The sequence below is a fragment of the Macrobrachium nipponense genome, chromosome 16 (assembly GCF_015104395.2).
Source record: "Macrobrachium nipponense isolate FS-2020 chromosome 16, ASM1510439v2, whole genome shotgun sequence".
Classification (NCBI taxonomy): domain Eukaryota; kingdom Metazoa; phylum Arthropoda; class Malacostraca; order Decapoda; family Palaemonidae; genus Macrobrachium; species Macrobrachium nipponense.
Window position 1 is genome coordinate 57,358,010 of NC_087209.1, and position 22,075 is coordinate 57,380,084.

Genomic DNA, 22,075 nt, shown 5'->3' on the forward strand with positions numbered 1-22,075 from the left:
AAGTGTAGTTGGAGTTGTGGAGGTTGTAGAAGTTGAAGTGGTAGTTGGAGTTGGGGTAGAGGGTGGAAGGTTGTAGTGGGTTGTGGAAGGTTGTTAGAAAGTTGAAGGGGTAGTTTGGATTTGTTAGAGGTTGAAGTTTGTAGTTGGGGTTGGTTGGAAGGTTGTAGTTGGGAGGGTTGTGGAGGTTGTTAGAAGTTGAAGTGGTAAGTTGAATTGTTAGAGGTTTCGAAGTTTGGTATTGGGGTTGTGGAGGTTTAGAGTTGAAGTGGTAAGTTGAAGTGTAGAGGTGAAGTTGGTAGTGGGGTTGTGGAGGTGTAGAGGTTTGTAAGTTGGGGTTGGGGAGGGTAGAAGTTGATTGAGGGGTTGATCGGGGTTTGGAGTGAGAAGGTTTGACAGTTGTAGTGGGAGTTGTGGAGGTTGTAGAAGTTGAAGTTGTAGTTGGAGTTGTGGAGGTTGTAGAAGTTGAAGTGGTAGTTGGAGTTGTAGAGGTTGAAGTTGTAGTTGGGGTTGTGGAGGTTGTAGAAGTTGAAGTGGTAGTTGGAGTTGTAGAGGTTGAAGTTGTAGTTGGGGTTGTGGAGGTTGTAGAAGTTGAAGTTGTAGTTGGAGTTGTGGAGGTTGGGGTTAGAAGTGAAGTGGTTAGTTGGAAGTTGAGAAGGTTGAAGGCTCAGTTGGGTTGTTGGAGGTTGTAGAAGGTTGAAGTGGTTAGTTGGAGTGTATGGGAGGTTTGAAAGTTGGTTAGTGGGAAGTTGTTGGCAGGTGTAGAAGTTGAAGTTGTTAGTGGGAGTTGTTAGAGGTGGAAGTGTAGTGGGGGTTGTGTGAGGTTGTAGAAGTTGAACCAGTGGTATTTGGAAGTGGTAGAGGTTGAACTTGGTAGTTGCGGAGGGTGGAGGAGAAGAAGGTTGAAGTTGGTAGTTGCGGAGGTTGTCAGGAAGGTTGAAGCTGTAGTTTGGAAGTTGTTTGAAGTTGATTTGAAGGTTATTGTTGGAAGGTTGATTGTAGACGTTGTGGAAGTAGGTGTTGAAGTGGATGTTGTCGTGGGAGTTGTGGAGGTTGAAGAACTTGAAGTTGTAGTAGAAGTTGTAGTGGGTGTTGTGGAAGTTGTAGAAGTTGAAGTGGTAGTGGGAGAGGTTGGGAGGTTGTAGGAAGTTGAACGTGGTTGTTGGGAGTTGTGGAAAGTTGAAGTTGGGGTTGTTGGGATAACGTTGTAAGAGGTTGAAGTTGTTAGGTGGGAGTAGTTTGGAAGGTTGTTGTAGAAGTTGAAGTTTGGGATTAGTGTTTGGAGGTTGAATTGTTTAAGTTGGAAGGTTTGTTTTGGAGGTGAAGTTGTTAGTGGAGGTTGGTTGGAAGGTTGTAGGAAGTTGGAAGTGGGAAGTTGGGGATGTTGGAAGTGGTTAAGTTGGGATTGGGGTTCGTGGAAGGTTGAAGGTTGTTATTTTCAAGTTTGGGAAGTTGTTTGGAAGGTTTTTGTTAGAAGTTGAACGGTGTTGGTGAGTTGGAAGGTTGTAGGTTGAAGTTGTTAGGGGTTGGGGGTGGGGAGGTTGTAGAAGTTTGGAAGTTTGTTAGTGGGAGTGTTGTAAGAGGTTGAAGTTGAAGTTGGTTGGTTTTTCCGACGGCTTAGTTGGGAAGTTGTAGGAGGTGAATTGTAGTCTGGGGTTGTGGAGTTGTAGAAAGTTTGAAGGAAGTTGGTGGAAGTTTGAAGGACTTGAAGTTTGTTAGTGGAGTGTTAGTAGAGGTTGTGAGTTGTAGTTGGGGTTGTGGAAGTTGTAGGAAGTTGTAGAAATGGAAGTGGTAGTAGGAGTTGTAGAAGTTGATGTTGAAGTTGTTGTGGGCGTTGTTGAAGTTGTTGTGGAGGTTGAAGTTGTAGACGTTGTGGAAGTAGGTGATGAAGTTGTAGTTGGAGTTGTAGAGGTCGAAGAGCTTGAAGTTGTAGTTGGAGTTGTGGAAGTTGTAGAAGTTGAAGTGGTAGTGGGAGTTGTGGAAGTTGATGTTGAAGTTGTTGTGGGTGTTGTTGAAGATGTTGTGGAGGTTGAAGTTGTAGATGTTGTGGAAGTAGGTGTTGAAGTTGTTGAAGTGGATGTTGTAGAAGCTGTTGTCGAAGTTGACGTGCCTGGCGTTGTTGTCGAAGATGTTGTGCTAAAGTTTGAAGAAAGTTAAAAAATTTATTTTGATTAGCATTTAGTAATAAGCAATTGATTTACAGCATATGTTTACTTTAGCCATATTATTTTCTTAGTGTATCTCTGATTTTCTTCTACGTATCAAGGCAAGTTACCTGGTGCATCTTGGGTCCTCAACGAAGGTGATATCTGCCGACCATCCTGTCTTAAAAGCCGTTGTTGCTGCCTTGAAGTAGATGACCATTTGATTACCTGTGGAAGTGAAGGTGTCGCCACTGGATATTTCCTGTCCGCAATACCTGCGGGTATGCATGAGGGCTGATTAGGGCAGTGGAAAAAAATGGGCATTCTGTTTTCCTTGATTTAATTGTCAGTAGGCAGTTAGTGTTAAAGAAGGGAAAGGTTTGAGGACTTGAGATACTCACAGATGTGCCTGGATGAGGGTATGGTTCTCTATGATTGAGAGATGTAGATGAATAACTGTACCGTTATGGAGGAGGATAACAGAGGTATTTGTGATAATCATGGGAGCATAGTATTCATGAGCACTCTTACATTACACTTCAGAAAACCATATGACTGGCTACAATATTCACATCCATAAGACTGATTTCTGATACCAAAAAGGAAACCTGGACACAAACAAGGGCCTAGCAAGGTTTGAATGAAGTTACTCGTGGATATGCCAGATCGGCAAGGAAACTACTTACCATGTGCCATCAAGCATGTCATCAGTTCGAATTTCTAAGCCATCATACCAGCACATACTTGCCGTTTCTGACTCTCGTATGTAATGGTTAGTTCTCCAGTAGATGTCAAAAGCTGTAAAGGTGGCCACAACATTATTGCAATCTGGGGCTACGATCCATTTGGTGAATTTCAGTCCTGAAATAGGTTAGTCTGTTTGTAAAGACCAGGGCCGGTATTTATCATAGCTCCTATGACATCTCCTAAATATTCTCTCTTAAGTCACTCAATCACTCATAGTTAAGAGGAACTTCTAAGAGTGTTTTATCAACGCTCTGAGAGAATCTCTTAGCTATGAAAAACGGTATGTTTAGGAGAAACTTTTAAGCGAAGATCTCGCTAACAATAGCGGAAAATATAGTGCTAAAATCCATGAATATACGATTTTCGCCATTATTTTAATTAAAAAAAGTATTTTAAAAATTCAATATAATCATTAATTATGATATTAACCTTGTGATCTGTATATTATTGATGAATTCAAAAGTAGAGATAGATAGATAGATAGATAGAGATAGATAGATAGATAGATAGATAGAGATAGAGAGAGATAGAGATAGATAGATAGAGAGAGATAGATAGATAGATAGATAGATAGATAGATAGATAGATAGAAGAGAGAGGGAGATAGAGATAGATAGATAGAGATAGATAGATAGATAGATAGATAGAGATAGATAGATAGATAGATAGATAGAGATAGATAGAGATAGATAGATATAGAGGATAAGAGATAGATATATGATAGATAGAGATAGATACGATAGATAGAGATAGATAAGAGATAGATAGATAGAGAGAGATAGAGATCGATAGATAGATAGAGATTAGATAGATAGAGATAGAGAGGAGAGATAGAGATTGATAGATAGATAGAGAGAGAGATAGATAGAGATACCCCAGATGGAGGGAGATAGAGATAGACATAGATAGATAGAGATAGAGATAGGAAGATAGAGAGAGATGAGATAGATAGATAGATAGAGATAGATAGATAGAGATAGAGAGAGGGAGATAGAGATTGATAGATAGATAGAGAGAGATAGATAGATAGAGATAGATAGATAGAGATAGACAGATAGATAGAGATAGAGATAGATAGATAGATAGATAGATAGATAGATAGAGATAGATAGATATAGAGATAGAGATAGATAGAATAGAAGATGAGAGAGATAGATAGATATAGAGATAGATAGATAGAGATAATAGATAGATAGAGATAGATAGATAGAGATAGAGATAGATAGATAGATAGATAGATAGATAGATATAGAGATAGATAGATAGAGATAGAGATAGATAGATAGATAGATAGAGATAGAGATAGGTAGATAGATAGATAGAGATAGATAGATAGATAGAGATAGATAGATAGAGAGAGATAGAGATAGATAGATAGATAGAGATAGATAGAGATAGATAGATAGATAGATAGAGATAGATAGATAGATAGATAGATATAGATAGATAGATATAGAGATAGAGATAGATAGATATAGAGATAGAGATAGAGATAGATAGATATAGAGATAGATAGATAGAGATAGATAGATAGATAGAGAAAGATAGATAGAGAGAGACAGATAGATAGATAGATAGAGATAGATAGAGAGAGAGAGATAGATAGAGATAGATAGATAGAGATAGAGAGATAGACATAGATAGATAGAGATAGTAGGTAGATAGATAGATAGAAAGAGATAGATAGATAGATAGAGATAGATAGATAGAGAGAGATAGATATAGATAGATAGATAGATAGAGATAGATAGATAGATATAGAGAAAGAGATAGATATATAGAGATAGAGATAGATAGAGATAGAGATATATATATATATATATATATATATATATATATATATATATATATATATATATATATATATATATATATATACATATACACACACACAAATAAATGAGACATGAAAGAGGTGAAGCACTAGTACTATAGGCCTAGTGCTCCTCTCTCGCTACTAACCAAAAAAAGCTCTAAGGATTTTCATTTTCATTCCATTCTTGACCCATCGTGTCTAATCCTGCGCCAATATATGTAATCAAATTAATTAATCCATTAATTTTGAGAGCGAGTGAGAGACATATGTTAGATACCGCAGAAAACCTCTCTGTGCGGTTGGCAATCGCCTCTCTGATCAAGTCAGTCACATACATGAGGCCACTTTGATCAACTCTATATCTTTTTTTAAACTCACTGTCGTCATACACATCGAATATATCCAGTCTTGGATGAAAATTCCTATGGCGGCGAACGCGGTGTTCTTGTTCGTCTGCCATGTTTACAGTCTGTGACTACCGCTATGAGAAACTCCTAAGTACTTAGGAGACCCCTCCACCACTCTTAAATCTCGGCCTGAGATATGAGTACTCATAGCGCGTAAGAGGCTTCGTAAAATTCTCTTAAGAATTTTCATAACTTTAAGAGTGTTTTAATGAGTTAAGAGTACTCTTAAGGATTTGCGAGCTTTGATAAATACGGGCCCAGGTATAGATAACACAGTATCTTGATCCACTTTTTGCAATAGTTGCAAACCAACTTGCAATGTATGCACATTATGGTTGTCTTAATCAAACAACCAACAAGAAAAGCAACAATGACCTCTCAAGGTTGGCATTTCTTTTATTTGTATTCATGATGATACTTACCTGATGGATAGTGGCTTGGGTGATTTGGTGAAGTAATGGTACCTTCTGTGTTTATGAGTTCCGTGTAGGGTGATAAAATGGCATCTGTAAGAATACAAAGGCTATATGTTACTCTTCATGTACAGGGGTCAGTATCCATGTGCAGTATAATTTCCTTTCGTTCTTCCATATTGTCTCGTTTGTATTTTCATCTAATTTCTAGTGAACATTGATAAAATGTTTATCATTGTCATTCAGTAAGAAATAGGTCAACAATAATCATGGTAATCTATCATTGGTCTTTTTTACTCGGGTTTCCAACTTTTACTATGATGCACCAGACTTACCATTGTAAGGTGTAGTCACCGTCTCGCAGTTGGTACCAGATGTGCCGTCTGGGCATACGCAGGTGCAGGTTGTGGAGAGATAGCCATTGTTCTGGCAAGTGTCGCTGGAACATTGCGAGGAGGCAATGAGCTTGGCAGAACATCCGTACATTTGGTTAGCAAGAAGCTTGTCCATGTGGGATAGGCCATTCTGTTGCCCCAGAAGTCCTTGGTACAAAGGGTTCAGAGTTGCAATTGTCATGTGCCCGTTCAGAGTGAAGACCTGTTAATTGGCATCCTGTTATCATATATTATCCGAAGTAATATTTTTTATGTGATGGTCTGACTTTAGATCAAAAACTAATAGACAAATCTTTCATGATTTCATACTTTTATTTCATAGATGGTGATGATGCATCCGTGAATATCACAAGGGTAAATCTAAAACACTGATCTGTTTTAGTTTCTTCGTGTGAATTGCCGATTTATTTCAATAAAATAGGACATGACTAACTCAAGTCAAAAAAAAAAGCTGCAAAGACCAAGCACATCGTCCTCCATGTATTTCTCTAAACACTTCTTTCTCTCAGGAGTTATGATTATCATACTCTGTGTGATATCTCAAATCCCACAAATAGATAAGAACTTGTTTTTCACCTCAGACAGGTACTTTCGCTGCATAGCATTTCAAGAAATCTGTTCTCTTGCATCATACAACCTCTCAGTTAACTGCAGTACATCCAATTTATTCATTTACAGATTTATTATTTAACTTCCATTTTTACACGACCAAAATTCAATTAGACATATGTACCATTCGCATTGTTACACTAATGTTTGACCACGTCACACTCTGGTCATCTTATATTTGCTCGTCGCATTATCCTGTGCTCACACGATGAAATTACCAAAAAGTAAGTTGATGTTCATCAACTATACAAGTTAATTAGGAATGATGCACAAGTTACGTTATGCACAATGTTTGTACTGACTCACCGGGATGTCATATCACTGGAACATTATCCATCCCGTCATCATGTGTTGGGATTACCAGACGAAAAAATAAAGATATCTATCAATCAAATCTCAGTGCTGTATGGAATATTTGTTACTCTTAGGGTGCACTCAGCACTACAGTGAAACATGCCATAAACATACATCTGCAACGTACCTCACAAACATCACAAACAGGTTAAATACAAGTCACAAGTTATTGGTAGTCCTGTTTTGTAATATGTATGTAGTAAGTTGCTGAATTATATTTAAAGTGTTGTTATTCTTATGTTGATGCACCCAAGTGATCATTGTTAGTCCAATCGTCATGTGATGAATTACCAGTCAGGCCCTTCTCTCTTACTTAAATTCAAAACTTTAAACCCTATGGTTCCTTGTTGATATCTCACCCTGCCATGGTTGTGCATGATGGAACTGTAATCATATGGAACGCCATAATTATTGTCGGACTCGGTGAAGAAATTGCTCAGCTTCTCTGGAAGGGCGTTGTCAGTGTTTATGTGAACGTAGGTATCCCTGTCTGACCTTGACTCTTCATGCCACATGCCAATGGCATGGCCAATCTCTATAACAAGCTCGCCAAACTGTTGAGTGTGGGATCAGAACATGAAATATATATCCAAGAACATGATAATTAGATTCATTACTTCCTAAAAGTTCAGAGTGCCCAAAAATAAAAAAATCAGAACCTAATCCATTTTAGCTGCCATTTTATCCAAATCAGGCTCTGAAAACTAAAATCATCGATACTGTCCAAAGTTCATGTGGATGATGCCTTTTTAAGGCTTAAATTGCTATGCCATGATTGTTTGCACTTGTTTTTTTTAATTTGTGTCAATAGAATATAATACTTGATATATTCAAGTTTGGTTCATGTATTACTGCATGAGAAGCACTTACTGGCGGGTTATCAGAGGGCCGTGAACAAGCATCCTACTTACTTTTTCCTCGCAAAGATCTGTGAGGTAAACAGGCTGTGCCGAAGAACCAGTCATGCCAACGTATGAACTGCAGTTCTCAGAATTCCTTTCAAATGCCAGGTGAGCACCACTGTAGCTGGTAGGGACTTCTTCGAATACCAGGCATGTATGCTCTTCCCAGTGGGCTATGGCTTCCCACACAGCCTCGCGGTTAACGTAACCTGGTGGCAAAGACACCTAAATAAACTTGGTGTTGCTGCGGAAGTCAGTGTGTCAGTTAATATGGGAGTAAAAATGATTTTTCAGATAGTGCTGCTTTAATATAAATGACCTAATGAATCTTACCTCAGATATAGACATGAATATCATGTCTGTCAGTTAGAAGTTGAGTAAAGTAACAAACACGTTTTCAACATGAAATCCAACTAGATACTGTAACGAACTGCATTACACCTGGAGCTAGTAGATTATCAGAATAACAGCTAAGATGCTGCCTGCTGTTCCTTCAACCAGCTCTTGAATCATGTTCCCCAGGCGTGAAATATTCTACCCAATCCGCAGCATATGGTTGTTGGGTGACCACTGAAATCTGATGAATTGTTCATGCAAAATTACCAAACCTTTATCAACCACACCTGGAGATGTGATTCAAAAAGTTTCTTTCTGAGTATTCGAAAGATTGTGTTGTAGCACGGAGAAATAAAACAGCCTCAACCTATGTAACCATCTCGAGTCGCTCGATTTTGTAGATGAGTGTTTTGCGGGAAACCTACAAGGCCAAATTTTGCAAATGAAACAAAGGAACCATCCCTCCACGCCAAGATTCGAACTTGGGCCAGAGAGGTTACACTGTAGCAGCAGTGTAACTGTGATCACCCATCCTCCAACCCATTTGACTAACCATCCTTGAGGGCATAAAGGATGTGAGGCCAGAAAGGTGCAGCAGTCCACTAGAAAGTTACCCACCCTCCGAGCCATTCAACTTACCATCCGTGAAGGAATAACGGATGCGGGGAAACCCGCCGCTGTCGGGCCAATACACTGCCAGATCCGCACTGGCCTTCCTCGACTCTCCTTGCGAGAGCAGAGCAGCCTCCTGCCATCGAGTCAAGAGGACGTCCTCCTCTTCAATGTACCTCTCCTCCGGGAAGACCTGCACGATGGTGGATGAGATCAAGAGACGGGATTCAGTTTAAATAAAAAATATATCTCCAGTTTACAAGTCTAAGGCAGCGGAAGAAGGTGGGAAGTGCAGATGAAAAGGAAAAAATGAGCCGCTCTCTTTTCACAAGAGGTTGGTTGTTGTGAGATGTGTAGTAACAGAGAGCAGATTAAGATATATTTTTTCTATTGAAATTCTTTACTCTAGTTCAGTTTACCAGCCGTAAAGGTCGTTTTGTAACCTGCAAAATGAGAAAACATGCGCCCGGATGGGCTAATTAGAATAAAACTGGGACAATGTCTTTTATTCGAGACAATAGAGAACTATTCATTTCGTGCAGGAGGTGAGACACTGAATAATCGTGAAATAGGAGTTGGATTCTGCATCTGAATGGAGAAGACATGTAATGGTGTACGAGTGGGGAGAAGATGCTTAGGTGTACGAAGACAGACAATCGTGCAGTCATTGTCGAAAGGTTTTGCGAATAGAATATGAAAGGGTTAATTAATATTTATCGAGTTAATTGCTGCTTCGGTTTTATTCTTTCGGGAGAATATCACTTTGCTACAACCCCATCAGGTTTTTGCTTATTCTTATTACTCCTATTCTTTTTACTCTCAGCTAGTCTTTTCTTTATTTCTTTTGATTCTTAGCCGGTTCATTTTTCCGGTGTTCGCTCCCTTTTCCATCGTCTCTTAACAGATGCTGCCCATAAGAAAGAATACAGACTCCTTCATTGCCTCTTTCATAGAATACGCGGTTTTTATTACTCTATTTATCATAATATAATAATTTATATTAATATATTTTGGAAGAATACCCTCTTTTAAACAAATTCTTTTGAATAAAATGGCAGAATTCAGCGAATTAATGTTATATATTATCTTTTCTATTTTTATTATTACTCGCTTTTCTGGCTCAACAATACCTCTTAATAATTGGCCAATATTCATATTGGGAAGAATGCTGATTTATAGACCCCACTTTCAGCATTATTCGCAATATGAATATTGACCAATTATTAAGAATTATCGCTGAGCCAGAAAAGCGAGTAATAAGAAAAATAGAAAAGATAATACATAAGATGAATTCGCTGAATTCTGCCATTTTATTCAACAGAATTATATCAATATACTTATGCATTCATGCACTCATATTATTGTTGAGAATCGCGTATGAATTTTCCTATGGCAAAAGCCAGGCTTCAGGAAATTCGACGAGGTCGTATCACACTTCGTTTTCGCGTTAATATTCTGGCACCTGAATCCGACAATAACCATTTAGGTTTCTGAAAAGTTTCTCAATTTTAACCCTAAAACTTTAGCTAAGAAGTGAAATGATTTTTATTTACACTTCTAGATAATCAGTGCAATAGTTTTAGTGGCCAGTTTTAGACTATTTGTCTCCTGTTCGTTATCAAAGTTACTTACCGGATATATCTTCGGAACAGCTGCTTTCTCATCACGGGATGCAAACGCCTGTCAAAAGAGAGGTCGAAAAAGAAAAATTAGTACCTTCATAGTTAAATTAACACTGATTCCTCTACTTACAAGGACTCCGAACCGTCCTTTGAGTTGAGAGTTAATAAATAAATCAAGGAACTTACCGCGCACTGCTCTTAAACCAAGAATGAAACGTCTCGTTTATTGGAACGCTGGTGGTGTCAGTCTTTACTCACCTTTTTAAAGAAAAAAAGATATTCATTAACTGCTCAGGTATCCAGGTCTACCTTCCATCACCCTTCACTCATATTAACATACTTGACGTATTCCTTCGTCGCTAATAATTATTATTACATTTGAAGCGAGGCAATTGGCATTAAAATAAGCATAATTATTCTGACAATCTCTGACGATTTAGGGAGAATTCAACATAAGTCTCACAGAGAGACTTAGAATCTATTATCCTTGTGTCCATTTATTTTTTTTTTTATTCGGATCGTCCAGAGAAGGTCATTTTGTTGCCTCTTCCATCGGCCTTCGCTCTCTAGTATTGTTGTGGCAATTTTCAGAGGACAAGATTGTCAGTGTATACTGTTTCATAGTTGTGTGTTTTGGTTGCATTATTTTCTGTACGATTTTGTATTTTATTTTATTTTGTAAACAAAGAAATTCGTAATGTTTTATACTTTTTATTGGAACCATAAAATGCAAACACGTATGTGAAATGTATATATGTTTGTGTGTATGTTTACATAAACATACAGACAGATACATATAGATAAAAAATACACATATAAATGTGTATATATATGTGTGTATGTATGTATATGTTTGTGTATATGTATATTATATACATAATGTGTATTACATGTGTTGGTATGTTTGTATAAACATACACACAGACACCTACGCACTCTCTACCTATGTATTTGTGCCCCCCCCCCAAAAAAAAAAAAAAAATGTAACTAGATTAAGGTCTTGAAATACAATCTGCATATTCATGTACAGGAACATTATACTAGATCAAAGGGACTATTTTTCTGTCATTTTCTCACTCTCCACTTCGCATCGGGCGTCACCTGTGACGCCAAGATTACCATAATGGTCATAAATCTTATTTTTTCTCGTTAATTTTCTGGTTTTTTTCCCACATTAGAAGGATTTCGATGGTGTCAAAAATGATATCCCGTGAATTCCTGGTGTCTCTCTCTCTCTCTCTCTCTCTCTCTCTCTCTCTCTCTCTCTCTCTCTCTCTCGTGGTTAATAGTTTAGATGAATCTTAGCTTGCGAAAGCTCCTTCGGACATAATTACTGACATAGGTTTACTCTCTCTCTCTCTCTCTCTCTCTCTCTCTCTCTCTCTCTCTCTCTCTCTCTCTCTCTCTCTCTCTAAACAGGGTTCATATGGATATATTGGCACCTACGCAAATTAATTCATATGCAAATAATCGCCCGTAATTATATGCAAATTTGATTAGGAAATTTTTGCATTTAAATTGACATTTAAGAAGAAGCTCCCAAGTACACTTGGCATATTAAAAAATATAAAGAATGTGCACATGTCATCAATACTTCAAATTTCCCTGGATGTCTCCCCACAGCCCTACCCGAAAATAACTCCGCCCCCCCTCCCCCCAACCCACCCACCCCACCTTTCTTTGTGGCGATGGGAGGAAGATCTAAACAATTCGTTATCTTCCCATTCCTCATAGCAAGTTTGAAAAAAGCTTTCGAAAAGGCTCCCCTCCCCCATCCCCGAAATTTCGTATCTATCTAGGTCACGTCAGTCTGTCTGTCTGTCAGTATCAACACTCCCTCGACCCCGACGTTAAGATATCTGCTACAGTCAGATTTCAGTCGCTTTCAAACTAATTGTAAGATCTTGGTATCTGTGTAGTAGATACTTACCTATTGATTTAGTGGGGAAAAGTGGCGTTAACACTGTAAGGAAACTCAAATACCTTTCACGTTTTTGGTCTGTAAATTTAAAATGAGAAAACCCAGCAATTCCTTTGTCATTCAACGAATTGCTTTTGTAATATCTAAAATTCTAGGACAATGGACACACCAATATGATATATATTTTTTTTAGATGGCGACAATGATTTTTATATTAACTTCAATTTTTTCAAACCTTGAGATATCTTTGGTCTTTACTCCTCTGATAACAGGGTGCCTAAGAGGACAAACGTATGATTCATAGCGTAAAAATAATGGACGTGATGATATCAGAATTTGCACAAAAAGTCGCAGTCGATTAGGTCAAGTCGGGTCAGGTTATGGACACTATATTCCGTGATGTTTTAGAAAGCAGAATCCTATGTGCTTTGAAGAATTTACGCTGAAGGTTGAAAATATATGAGACCATCTACACTTAAGATTTAAAATCTATGAGGCCATCTACACTGAAGGTTTAGAATAGATGAGAGAGACCATCTACACTTAAGATTTAAAATCTATGAGACCATCTGCACTGAAGGTTTAGAATATATGAGACCATCTACACCGAAGGTTGAGAATTTAAGAGAGAGACCATCTACACTGAAGGTTGAGAATATATGAGAGAGACCATCTACAATTCTACACTGAAGGTTGAGAATATATGAGAGAGACTATCTACAATGAAGGTTGAGAATATATGAGAGAGACCATCTACACTGAAGGTTGAGAATATATGAGAGAGACCATCTACACTGAAGGTTGAGAATATATGAGAGAGACCATCTACAATGAAGGTTGAGAATATATAAGACCATCTAAACTTAAGATTTAGAATATATGAGACCATCTACACTGAGGGTCGAGAATATATGAGAACACCAAAGACTTAAGATTGAAGATAAATAAGACCACGAAGGCTCTAAGACTGAGAATATACCAAAAGTCATCCAACAGCGATTACGTTGTTCGCCATATCAACAACTCGAATTTATTATGTCATTCTATTTTTTGCTTTCAAGTCTGTAACTTAAATGTCTCTTGAAAACATCAGCGTATTTTCAGCTGAAGAAGTTATTGTTAATCCGATTGTTAATTTTCAGGGTTTCTTTTCTTTAAAGAAAGTTAAGTATTACTTTGCCCAGACCACTGAGCTGGTTAACAGCTCTCTCTCCTGGGGCTGCCCGGTATCATTAGATTTGTATTTACGTGGCTAGGAACCAATGGGTTTCTTAGCAACGGGACCCACAGCTTATTGTGGGATCCGAGAAATGAATTTCTAATCACCAGAAGAAATAAATTACTCTGGTTCCACACTGGCAGCAGCATGGAGCGAACTCGGGCTACCAGATCAATAGGCGAGTACACAACCCACTCGTCCAGTGAGGAACTTTATTTTCATCGAGATATGGTAATTTTCCACAGGGGTTTATATGCGGTTCTCAGCCCCAGGAACCTCTTAAACCCCAGAGGTTTTGTCCCTGGAGGCTGAATCACTAAATGGCTGAGCCTCGGAGCTTATAAGTCCTGTGAATTCAAACCATAGGAGGAGGATCTGACGTCATTTCAATAAGTTGTAATTAGATTTTAGTCATAGAGATACTCAAACCCAGCCATGTTTCCAGGTTCCAAGTTTAGAATGAACTGGATCATTTGCCCTGAACACATGATTATGCTTTATAAAACATATGTTCGTAGTCCACTTGCATATTGCAATATGATATGGTACCCACACTATCAAAAGGATATTGCACAAATAGAGAGTGTACAAAGGTCCTTTACAGCTAGGATAGAAGAAGTTAAGGACCTAGACTACTGGGAAAGACTACAATCCTTAAAATTATATAGTCTAGAAAGGAGAAGAGAACGCTACATGATAATTCAGGCATGGAAACAGATAGAAGGAATAACAGAAAATATCATGGAACTAAAAATATCAGAAAGAGCAAGTAGAGGTAGATTATTAATAGTGCCCAAAACTATACCAGGAAAAATAAGGAAAGCACACAGAACATTAATCCACTACGCACCAGCATCGATAATGCAGCGTCTATTCAATGCGTTGCCAGCTCATCTGAGGAATATATCAGGAATGAGCGTAGATGTGTTTAAGAATAAGCTCGACAAATATCTAAACTGCATCCCAGACCATCCAAGATTGGAAGATGCAAAATATACCGGAAGATGTACTAGCAACTCTCTGGTAGACATTAGAGGCGCCTCACACTGAGGGACCTGGGGCAACCCGAACGAACTGTAAGGTCTGTAAGGTAAGGTCTGTCTGGCCTCAGATCTAAATAAATACCGAGGCTAGAGGGCTGCAAATTGTTACGTTGATCATCCCCCCTCCAATCATGAAACATACCAAATTGCAGCCCTCTAGCCGCAGTAGTTTTTATTCAATTTAAGGTTAACGTTAGCCATAAATCGTGCAGTGGTTTCCGGAAGCATGGGACGCACCCTCACTCTATCGGATCTGGTGAGCGACTGAAGAGCCACCGGTCAAAGCTGATGATTTTATACAGCATTATGCGTCGTACAGAAAACTCGATTTCTTCAGCGCATTTTTTCTTGTTTTTCCAGCCTCCAGTTTCGTTATTTAACATCGTTCACTGACTCACGAGCAAAGTAACATTCTCTCAATTAACAGTGCGTTTTGTATGCTACGCGATTCGCTCTTTGTGGATTATATTTATGGTACAGATTCTACGGTATTTTAACCTGTTTGTGGCATTGGAGATCTCTGCTTCGTCCTTATTAAGAACCGTATTCCTCAGGCTGCTAATTGCCGCAAATACCCTTGACAGATGCTACATAAGACCTTTCCTCTTCACGCCCAAGGCCACGAAATCACACGCAAATCTCCGGCCTTGTATTTATTTACATGCCGAAGGCGTCTCCAGAGTTTTAATAACCAAGGATCATTTTTGGCATAGGAGTTCTCTGCTGCATCCTTCCAGGCTGCTCATTTTCGCAACTACCCTTGACAGCTATAGGCCTAGCCCTCTTCACCCCTCAAGGACACGAAATCAAACTACTCTAAGCATCTTCTACATTGTTTTTTTTTTTTTTTTTTTTTTTTTTTATACCAGAACTCCCGTAGGTGGTAGCGCCGTCGTGTAATGTAGGCATTACCTAAGGTTCTTTGCAGCGTCCCTTCGGCCCCTGGCTGCATCCTCTTTCATTCCTTTCACTGTACCTCCTTTTATATCCCCTTTCTTCCAACTGACTATCCTCAACCTTCTAACAATTGATTCAAAGCGCAGCTGCTTTGAGGTTTTCTTCCTGTTACGCCTTTCAATCCTTCTTAATGCCTGTCAGTTTCCGTTTCAGCACTGAATGACCTCACAGGTCCCAGCGCTTGACCTCTGGCCCTCATTCCTATACTCTAACTATCTATCTATCTATTTACCTGGACAGAAGCTGGAAGAACAACGGCGGCAGTCGCTAGCAGGAGGCAAAGACCCAAAGGAAAACAGACCCAGGAAATCGCCATGACTGTCGACTACCCTCACGTCTGGCTGGCGGACCACAGCGGCGATACTGACGGGAATCGGTCGGAATGAGCCTCTTCGTGTCCTCCTGATAAAACATATGTTCTGTGCGGTATAGGGGGGGAAGAAGGACGGGGAAGGGGGAAAAGGAAGGTCGGCAGGGGGAGGGTCAGGTAGTCAGGGAGGACTTGCCGGGGAGGGCCGCTTTTTCGCATATGCATATGGGCAGTGTGGCCCTCATACACATGTGGGTCGTTTTTGTAAATGAGATGCCGTATCTGGATTAATAAATGAATCAATGCCGATCATTTTTATTTGCGACGGTTTGATGATCATTATATGAGGTCGGAAGAACGTCACGGTGGAGTTCCGTAGGTGTGGAATGTCGGACCGTAGCTTGCAACCCCTTTCGTTCCATGAACTGTTATCTTCTTTTCATATTCCCTTTCTTCCACCTGACTTTCCAACTTTTTTAACAGTCTATTCATGGTGCATCTGCTTTGAGGTTTTCACCCTGTGACACCTTTGTGACATTTTGCTGTCAAGTTTCCGTTGCAACGCCTGAATTCTACACTGTAGTACTCTTGGACCTCCAAAATAAAACTATTTACTTATTTATTCTACAATAAACTTCAATAACCCCTCCAGCTAAATGTCTGCAGCAACGAAAAGATATAAATTCAGAAGTAGGCTCTGCATATTGACATGAAATTACCCCACATTCAGATTTTAATTATGCGTCTTTTCAATCGAACGCCAAATGGAGACATATATATCTGCCTGTTTGAGAGGCTGAAAAGAGGCAATTCTGATATTTATATATATATATATATAATAAGATTATATATATATATATATATATAGATATATATATATATATATATATATATATATATATATGATATATTATATTATATATATATGTAATATATATAAATATATATATATATATCTAATATATATATATATATATATATATATATATATATATCATATAAATATATATATATATTACATATATATAGATATTATAATTATATATGCTTAATTTTTTATGCGTGGCTTGTAAGTAAATTTCCTTCAGTTACTTTCAATTTAAATTTTTTATGACACAAAAAAAAAGGACTGGTTAAGGTTTTTCTCGCTCCCACCGAAGGTTGTTATTATTCAAGTGGTACCTCACCCATGAGGGTTGTATTTTCTTCTTTCTTTCCATGTATTTATTCGGCTGGATGCTTGTTTGGTGATTTGCGGGTCGTTGCCTCACTTTTGGTGGGGACCGTTGACTGAGGATGAAAAAGAGTATGCATTTGGCTCCTTATCTTGGAGATTTCGCTGACCTAATTTCTGTAGGACGTTTTAAAAATTTGGAGATTCTCTTGGGAGAATATACACTCTAGAGGCCTTGTAGCATTTGAGGACCCCCTTTTTACCTGTATTCCGGAGGGCGTTGATGGTGTTCCGCCTCCTAATGACTGAAGTCGCTGTGGAAGCTGCAGCCTTGTTGTTTGAGAAACGTCTCCTGTGCTCTGATTGGGCGCCCTTCCTGTGTGCTGTAGAGGGTACCATGTCTACGTCTCTGCATCTCTGGATCTGCCTGCTGTCCTTGGGAAAGCATCTTGTCTTGTCCCTGGTCCTGCTTTCGTCAAGAAACCTCCGGAGTCGTGAAAAGGCTTGAATCTCTTCAGAATGCTGGTAAGAATATACTGAATATATTCGTTTTTGACGTTACTGACGAGGGTCAGTGTATCCTCCGGCTGCAGACCCCCTTCGTGATTCCGAAGCAGTTAATTGACAGTGGTGTGTGTATCGAGTAGTGGTGTTATCGACCGTATAGTGCCTGTGTGTAACCACCTTTGATGTTAGATCAAGTGATCTGTGATAAGCTATTTGTAGTTATGTATGTAAATATTTTTTGAGTAATTGTATGATCTAGGATTAAGGTTCTTTCCCTAGTTCATTATCTTTTCCAAAAGAATATTTTTTAGGGCTTTCTAGAAATAGGCTGTTTTCCTTCCTCCTAATTACTGTCTCTTGTTCTATCGTGTGAATGAGGATATTTCTAGGTCAAGTTTTTTTTTTTTTTGTAAACACTAATCGGTTTTCTTCATGTGGGTGTAGCTTAAGAGTTATTTATAATAAATACTAAAGTTTTGATCGATATTTTCGTTATCCTCTTTGAATGTTGTTGTTTTTCACTGTCTGGAGATCCTGCCCCTTGGCTTTAAATACTAACCTTTGTGGCACTGATCATTAAAAGAAAAGAGCCTGTTCTTGCCACTTATAAAATACTTTTAAGTAGTTGTGAGTATGTTCATAACAATATATATATATTTATTATTATATATATCATAATATATATATTATATAATATATATATATATCTATATATATATATATATATATAGGACATGCGATTCTTACCTGTCATTTGTAAAAGGCAGTGTTATTTCACCCCCTTCACCTGTCGCCTCAGGTTATCGAAAAGCTATGCCATATATATTGTATATACTTTCATTCAGTATTTGTGGCCAGTCCTCTAAGGGCCTAATAATAAAATAATAATAAGTTAAGTATATCTTAGTTTTACCAGACCACTGAGAGCTGATGAACAGCTCTCCAAGGGCTGGTCCGATGGATTAGATATTTTTACGTGGTTAGGAACCAATTGGTCACCTAGCAACGGGACGTAAAGTTTATTGTGTGATCCGAACCACATTATACCGAAAAATGAATTTCTATCACCAGAAATAAATTCCACTGATTCCGCGTTGGCCGAGCCGAGAATCGAACTTCGGACCACAGGATTGGTAGCCGAGCGCGAAAACCACTCGTCCAACGAGGAACTAATAATAATAATAGTAATAATAATAATTTTGCAAATCAGTTGTCTTGATTAGATCTATTTACAAATCTATTTTTATTTGCAGGTGCGTCAGTCACCTATAGTCTACCATCTCCAAGTCCCAGCAAGCAATCGCCTTTGAAAAGCACTTAAAACACCACCATTCATTTCTGAAGAATCTCTTTCAAGAGGAATTCCCCAGAGTGAGTATTGTGGTTCGATCGTGCTTGAAAGAACGTTTCTGTTACTTGACGAACTTACACACGAATCCTGGGATTACTGAGTAGTACTTCTTAATATTTGCATTTCAACCTCCCATTAAATGTGGGTCTTTCGAGTTGGCCCACTTCTGGCGATTGGCACTTCTGAAACCGTGGCGTTTTTAAGGTGAGACTTTCAATAGATTTATTTTCAAGATAATATTAGCACAAGCAAGATGGACGACTTGATGGTATACGGATTTTCTATATAATTTATATACCTGTTTTTTCGAGATCAGCTCCTCGATTGGCGGTGACGAAATAACGGAGAGAAAGAAGACAAGTATAAAACAATGCAGCCCGTGACACTTTCGGCCACGGCCCGGTGATGGCCTGTGCTGCCAGACGCACGTTCCAGGGCTGCAATTTGGTATGTTTGATGATTGGAGGGTGGATGGTCAACATAACAATTTGCAGCCCTCTAGCCTTAGTCCATGGCTAACTTTAACCTTAAATAAAATAAAAACTACTGAGGCTAGAGGGCTGCAATTTGGTATGTTTGATTATTGGAGGGTGGATGGTCAACGTACCAATTTGCAGCCCTCTAGCCTCAGTCGTTTTGAAGACCAGAGGGCGGACAGAAAAGATGACGGATGGACGGACAAATGGTTTTCTCGTGCGGAAAACTGTAAAAGCAGAAAATCAGATTTTGGATGCATTCCTCCAACCGTCAGCTTATCACCAGAGACGAGATCTGACCTCTGCCGCTGCTGCTGCTGCTGCTGCTGCTGCGAGGCGCTTTGCAATAGACGACGAAGAAGAAGAAGAAGAAGAAGAAGAAGGAGGAGGAGGAGGAGGAAGCACCGCTTGCATGCAAGCACAACCTAAAAGGCGTGACTCCTGGTCGATTCGCGAGATTTATCAAATCGCGAAATGTGATGATTTAGCCGAAATCATCCTTGCGTCGAAATATTAGGATTTTAAAAGTTTTTGGGGATTTTTCTTTTTTTATTCTAGTGCTTCTACTAAAAGGGTCCCAGTTGCCTCATCAAAGACCCTATACACACACACACACACACACACACACACACACACACATATATATATATATATATATATATATATATATATATATATATATATATATATATATATATATATGCAATATAAAAACACCGTATCGTGCTTCTAAGTGATCAGTAGAAGGATCCACAGTAATATTCTTGTTGTTTATCCAGAAGGAGAAATATATTTATGGAAATGGAAATATAGCTTTCGTCCATCCTTCTTTCTGGACTTGATCACGCTAACTCACATTTAGTCAGTGATAAAGTCCACAGAATGACGGAGGAAAGCTATGTATAATCTTTGTAAACATTTCCACAAATATATTTCTCCGTCTGGATGAACAACAAGAATATTATTGTGGATCCTTCTACTGATATACATATATATATATATATATATATATATATATATATATATATATATATATATATTGGTACGTGTGTTTGTCCGTGTTTGTGTAGTGGGTATGTGTGTGTGTGTGGATATGTTTCTTTGCTCTTCATCACTTATCCCTTAATATAATAGTTCCCTTGCCAGTTCGTCATTTGTTTATTTTTTGAAGGTTTTTACTCAATGAATTTATTATTATTTTTTAACTATAATCCAGCTACAGTTCGTCTTATGTTTATTTTTTTAGGTCTTTTATGCAATGAATTTATTTTTTTTTTAAATCTGTAATCCAGCTACAACCAATGATCGGCCCCACCCTTGAACGAATCACGTTCTAGTTTTAATATCCCGTTCGTTTCAATTCGGTTTTTTCCCAATAAACTTTCATCCACCAAAAAAAAATCATTTATGTTTTACGTAAGTCCAAAATGCCACTAGTTCCTCGTCACGTCGTTACGAAACATCCTTTGCTTTCGTAACACGGAATGTAACGTAGGGACCGTGTGAACTCACGGTAAATAAATGCTATATATATATATACTATATATATATATATATATATATATATATATATGCATGTATACATATATATATCTATATCTATTTTGTAACATATATATATGTATATATATTTATATATATATATATATATACTCTATATCTATATATATATATACCATATATATATATACATATATATATATATATATGTATATATATATATATGTATATAAATATACCTAATAATATATTTAATAATATATATAGTATTATTATACTATATAATTTATATATATATATATATAGATATCAAATAGTATATATATGTATATATATACATATTATATTATATATTATATATATTATATATATATTATTATAGATATATGATATATTAACATATATTTATATATATATATATTATATATATCTGTATATATATATATACATAATATATATATATACTATATATATTATATATATGATATATATGTATATATACTATTATTATATATGTATACATATAATAGATATATACATAATATATATATATATATATATAGTATACATGCATATATATATATATATATATATATATATATATATAGTATATATATATAAAAGCATTTAATTACCGTGAGTTCACACGGTCCCTACGTTACATTCCGTGTTACGAAAGCAAAGGATGTTTCGTAACGACGTGACGAGGAACTAGTTGCATTTTGGACTTACGTAAAACATAAATGATTTTTTTTTTTTTTTTTGGTGGATGAAATATCCATTAAAATTGTGATACTTTCTTCCTAGAATATATATATATATATATATATATATATATATATATATATATATATCACACACAAATATATATATATATATATATATATATATATATATATATACACACACATATATATATATATATATATATAATATATATATATATATATATATATATATATATATATATATATATATTCCAGGAAGAAAGTATCACAATTTTAATGGATATTATATTCTTCGTCAGAATTTACAACGGTATCATTTTTTTATGCAAAATTGCCCAACGATTTCATCCTCGTATCCTCGTATGTGGGTAATGCCGTCAGTGATCTTCATGCAGACCCTACCTGCAACCCTTTCATTCCTTTGTCGTTCGTATTCCCTTTCTTCCATCTTACTTTCCTCAACCCTCTCCTAACTGAGAGGTCTTCCTCCTGTTAAACCTTTCAAACCTCTCTACTTTTAACTTCCGTTTCAGCT

At 37.4% G+C, this 22,075-nt stretch overlaps 1 protein-coding gene across 1 annotated transcript; it reads right to left on the reverse strand.

The window, feature by feature from the left end:
• Positions 1-1,712: 1,712 nt before the first annotated feature.
• Positions 1,713-15,862, reverse strand: LOC135195349 (protein SpAN-like). The gene is made up of 10 exons (XM_064221607.1): positions 15,727-15,862; positions 10,365-10,412; positions 8,760-8,925; positions 7,794-7,993; positions 7,242-7,436; positions 5,860-6,121; positions 5,534-5,617; positions 2,828-3,002; positions 2,273-2,416; positions 1,713-2,133 (listed from the first exon to the last, which is right to left on the reverse strand). Exons 1-10 carry the CDS (start codon positions 15,808-15,810, stop codon positions 1,713-1,715), a joined length of 1,779 nt encoding a protein of 592 aa, XP_064077677.1. The 5' UTR covers positions 15,811-15,862.
• Positions 15,863-22,075: the final 6,213 nt, after the last annotated feature.

Coding starts and splice junctions, on each gene's coding strand:
- LOC135195349 (XM_064221607.1), bottom strand. CDS start 15,810: ATGGCGATTTCCTGGGTCTGTTTTCCTTTGGGTCTTTGCCTCCTGCTA. Junction 3,003..5,533: donor CCCAAGCCACTATCCATCAG/GTAAGTATCATC, acceptor AACCTATTTCAG/GACTGAAATTCACCAAATGG. Junction 2,134..2,272: donor GAGGACCCAAGATGCACCAG/GTAACTTGCCTT, acceptor TTCAAACTTTAG/CACAACATCTTCGACAACAA.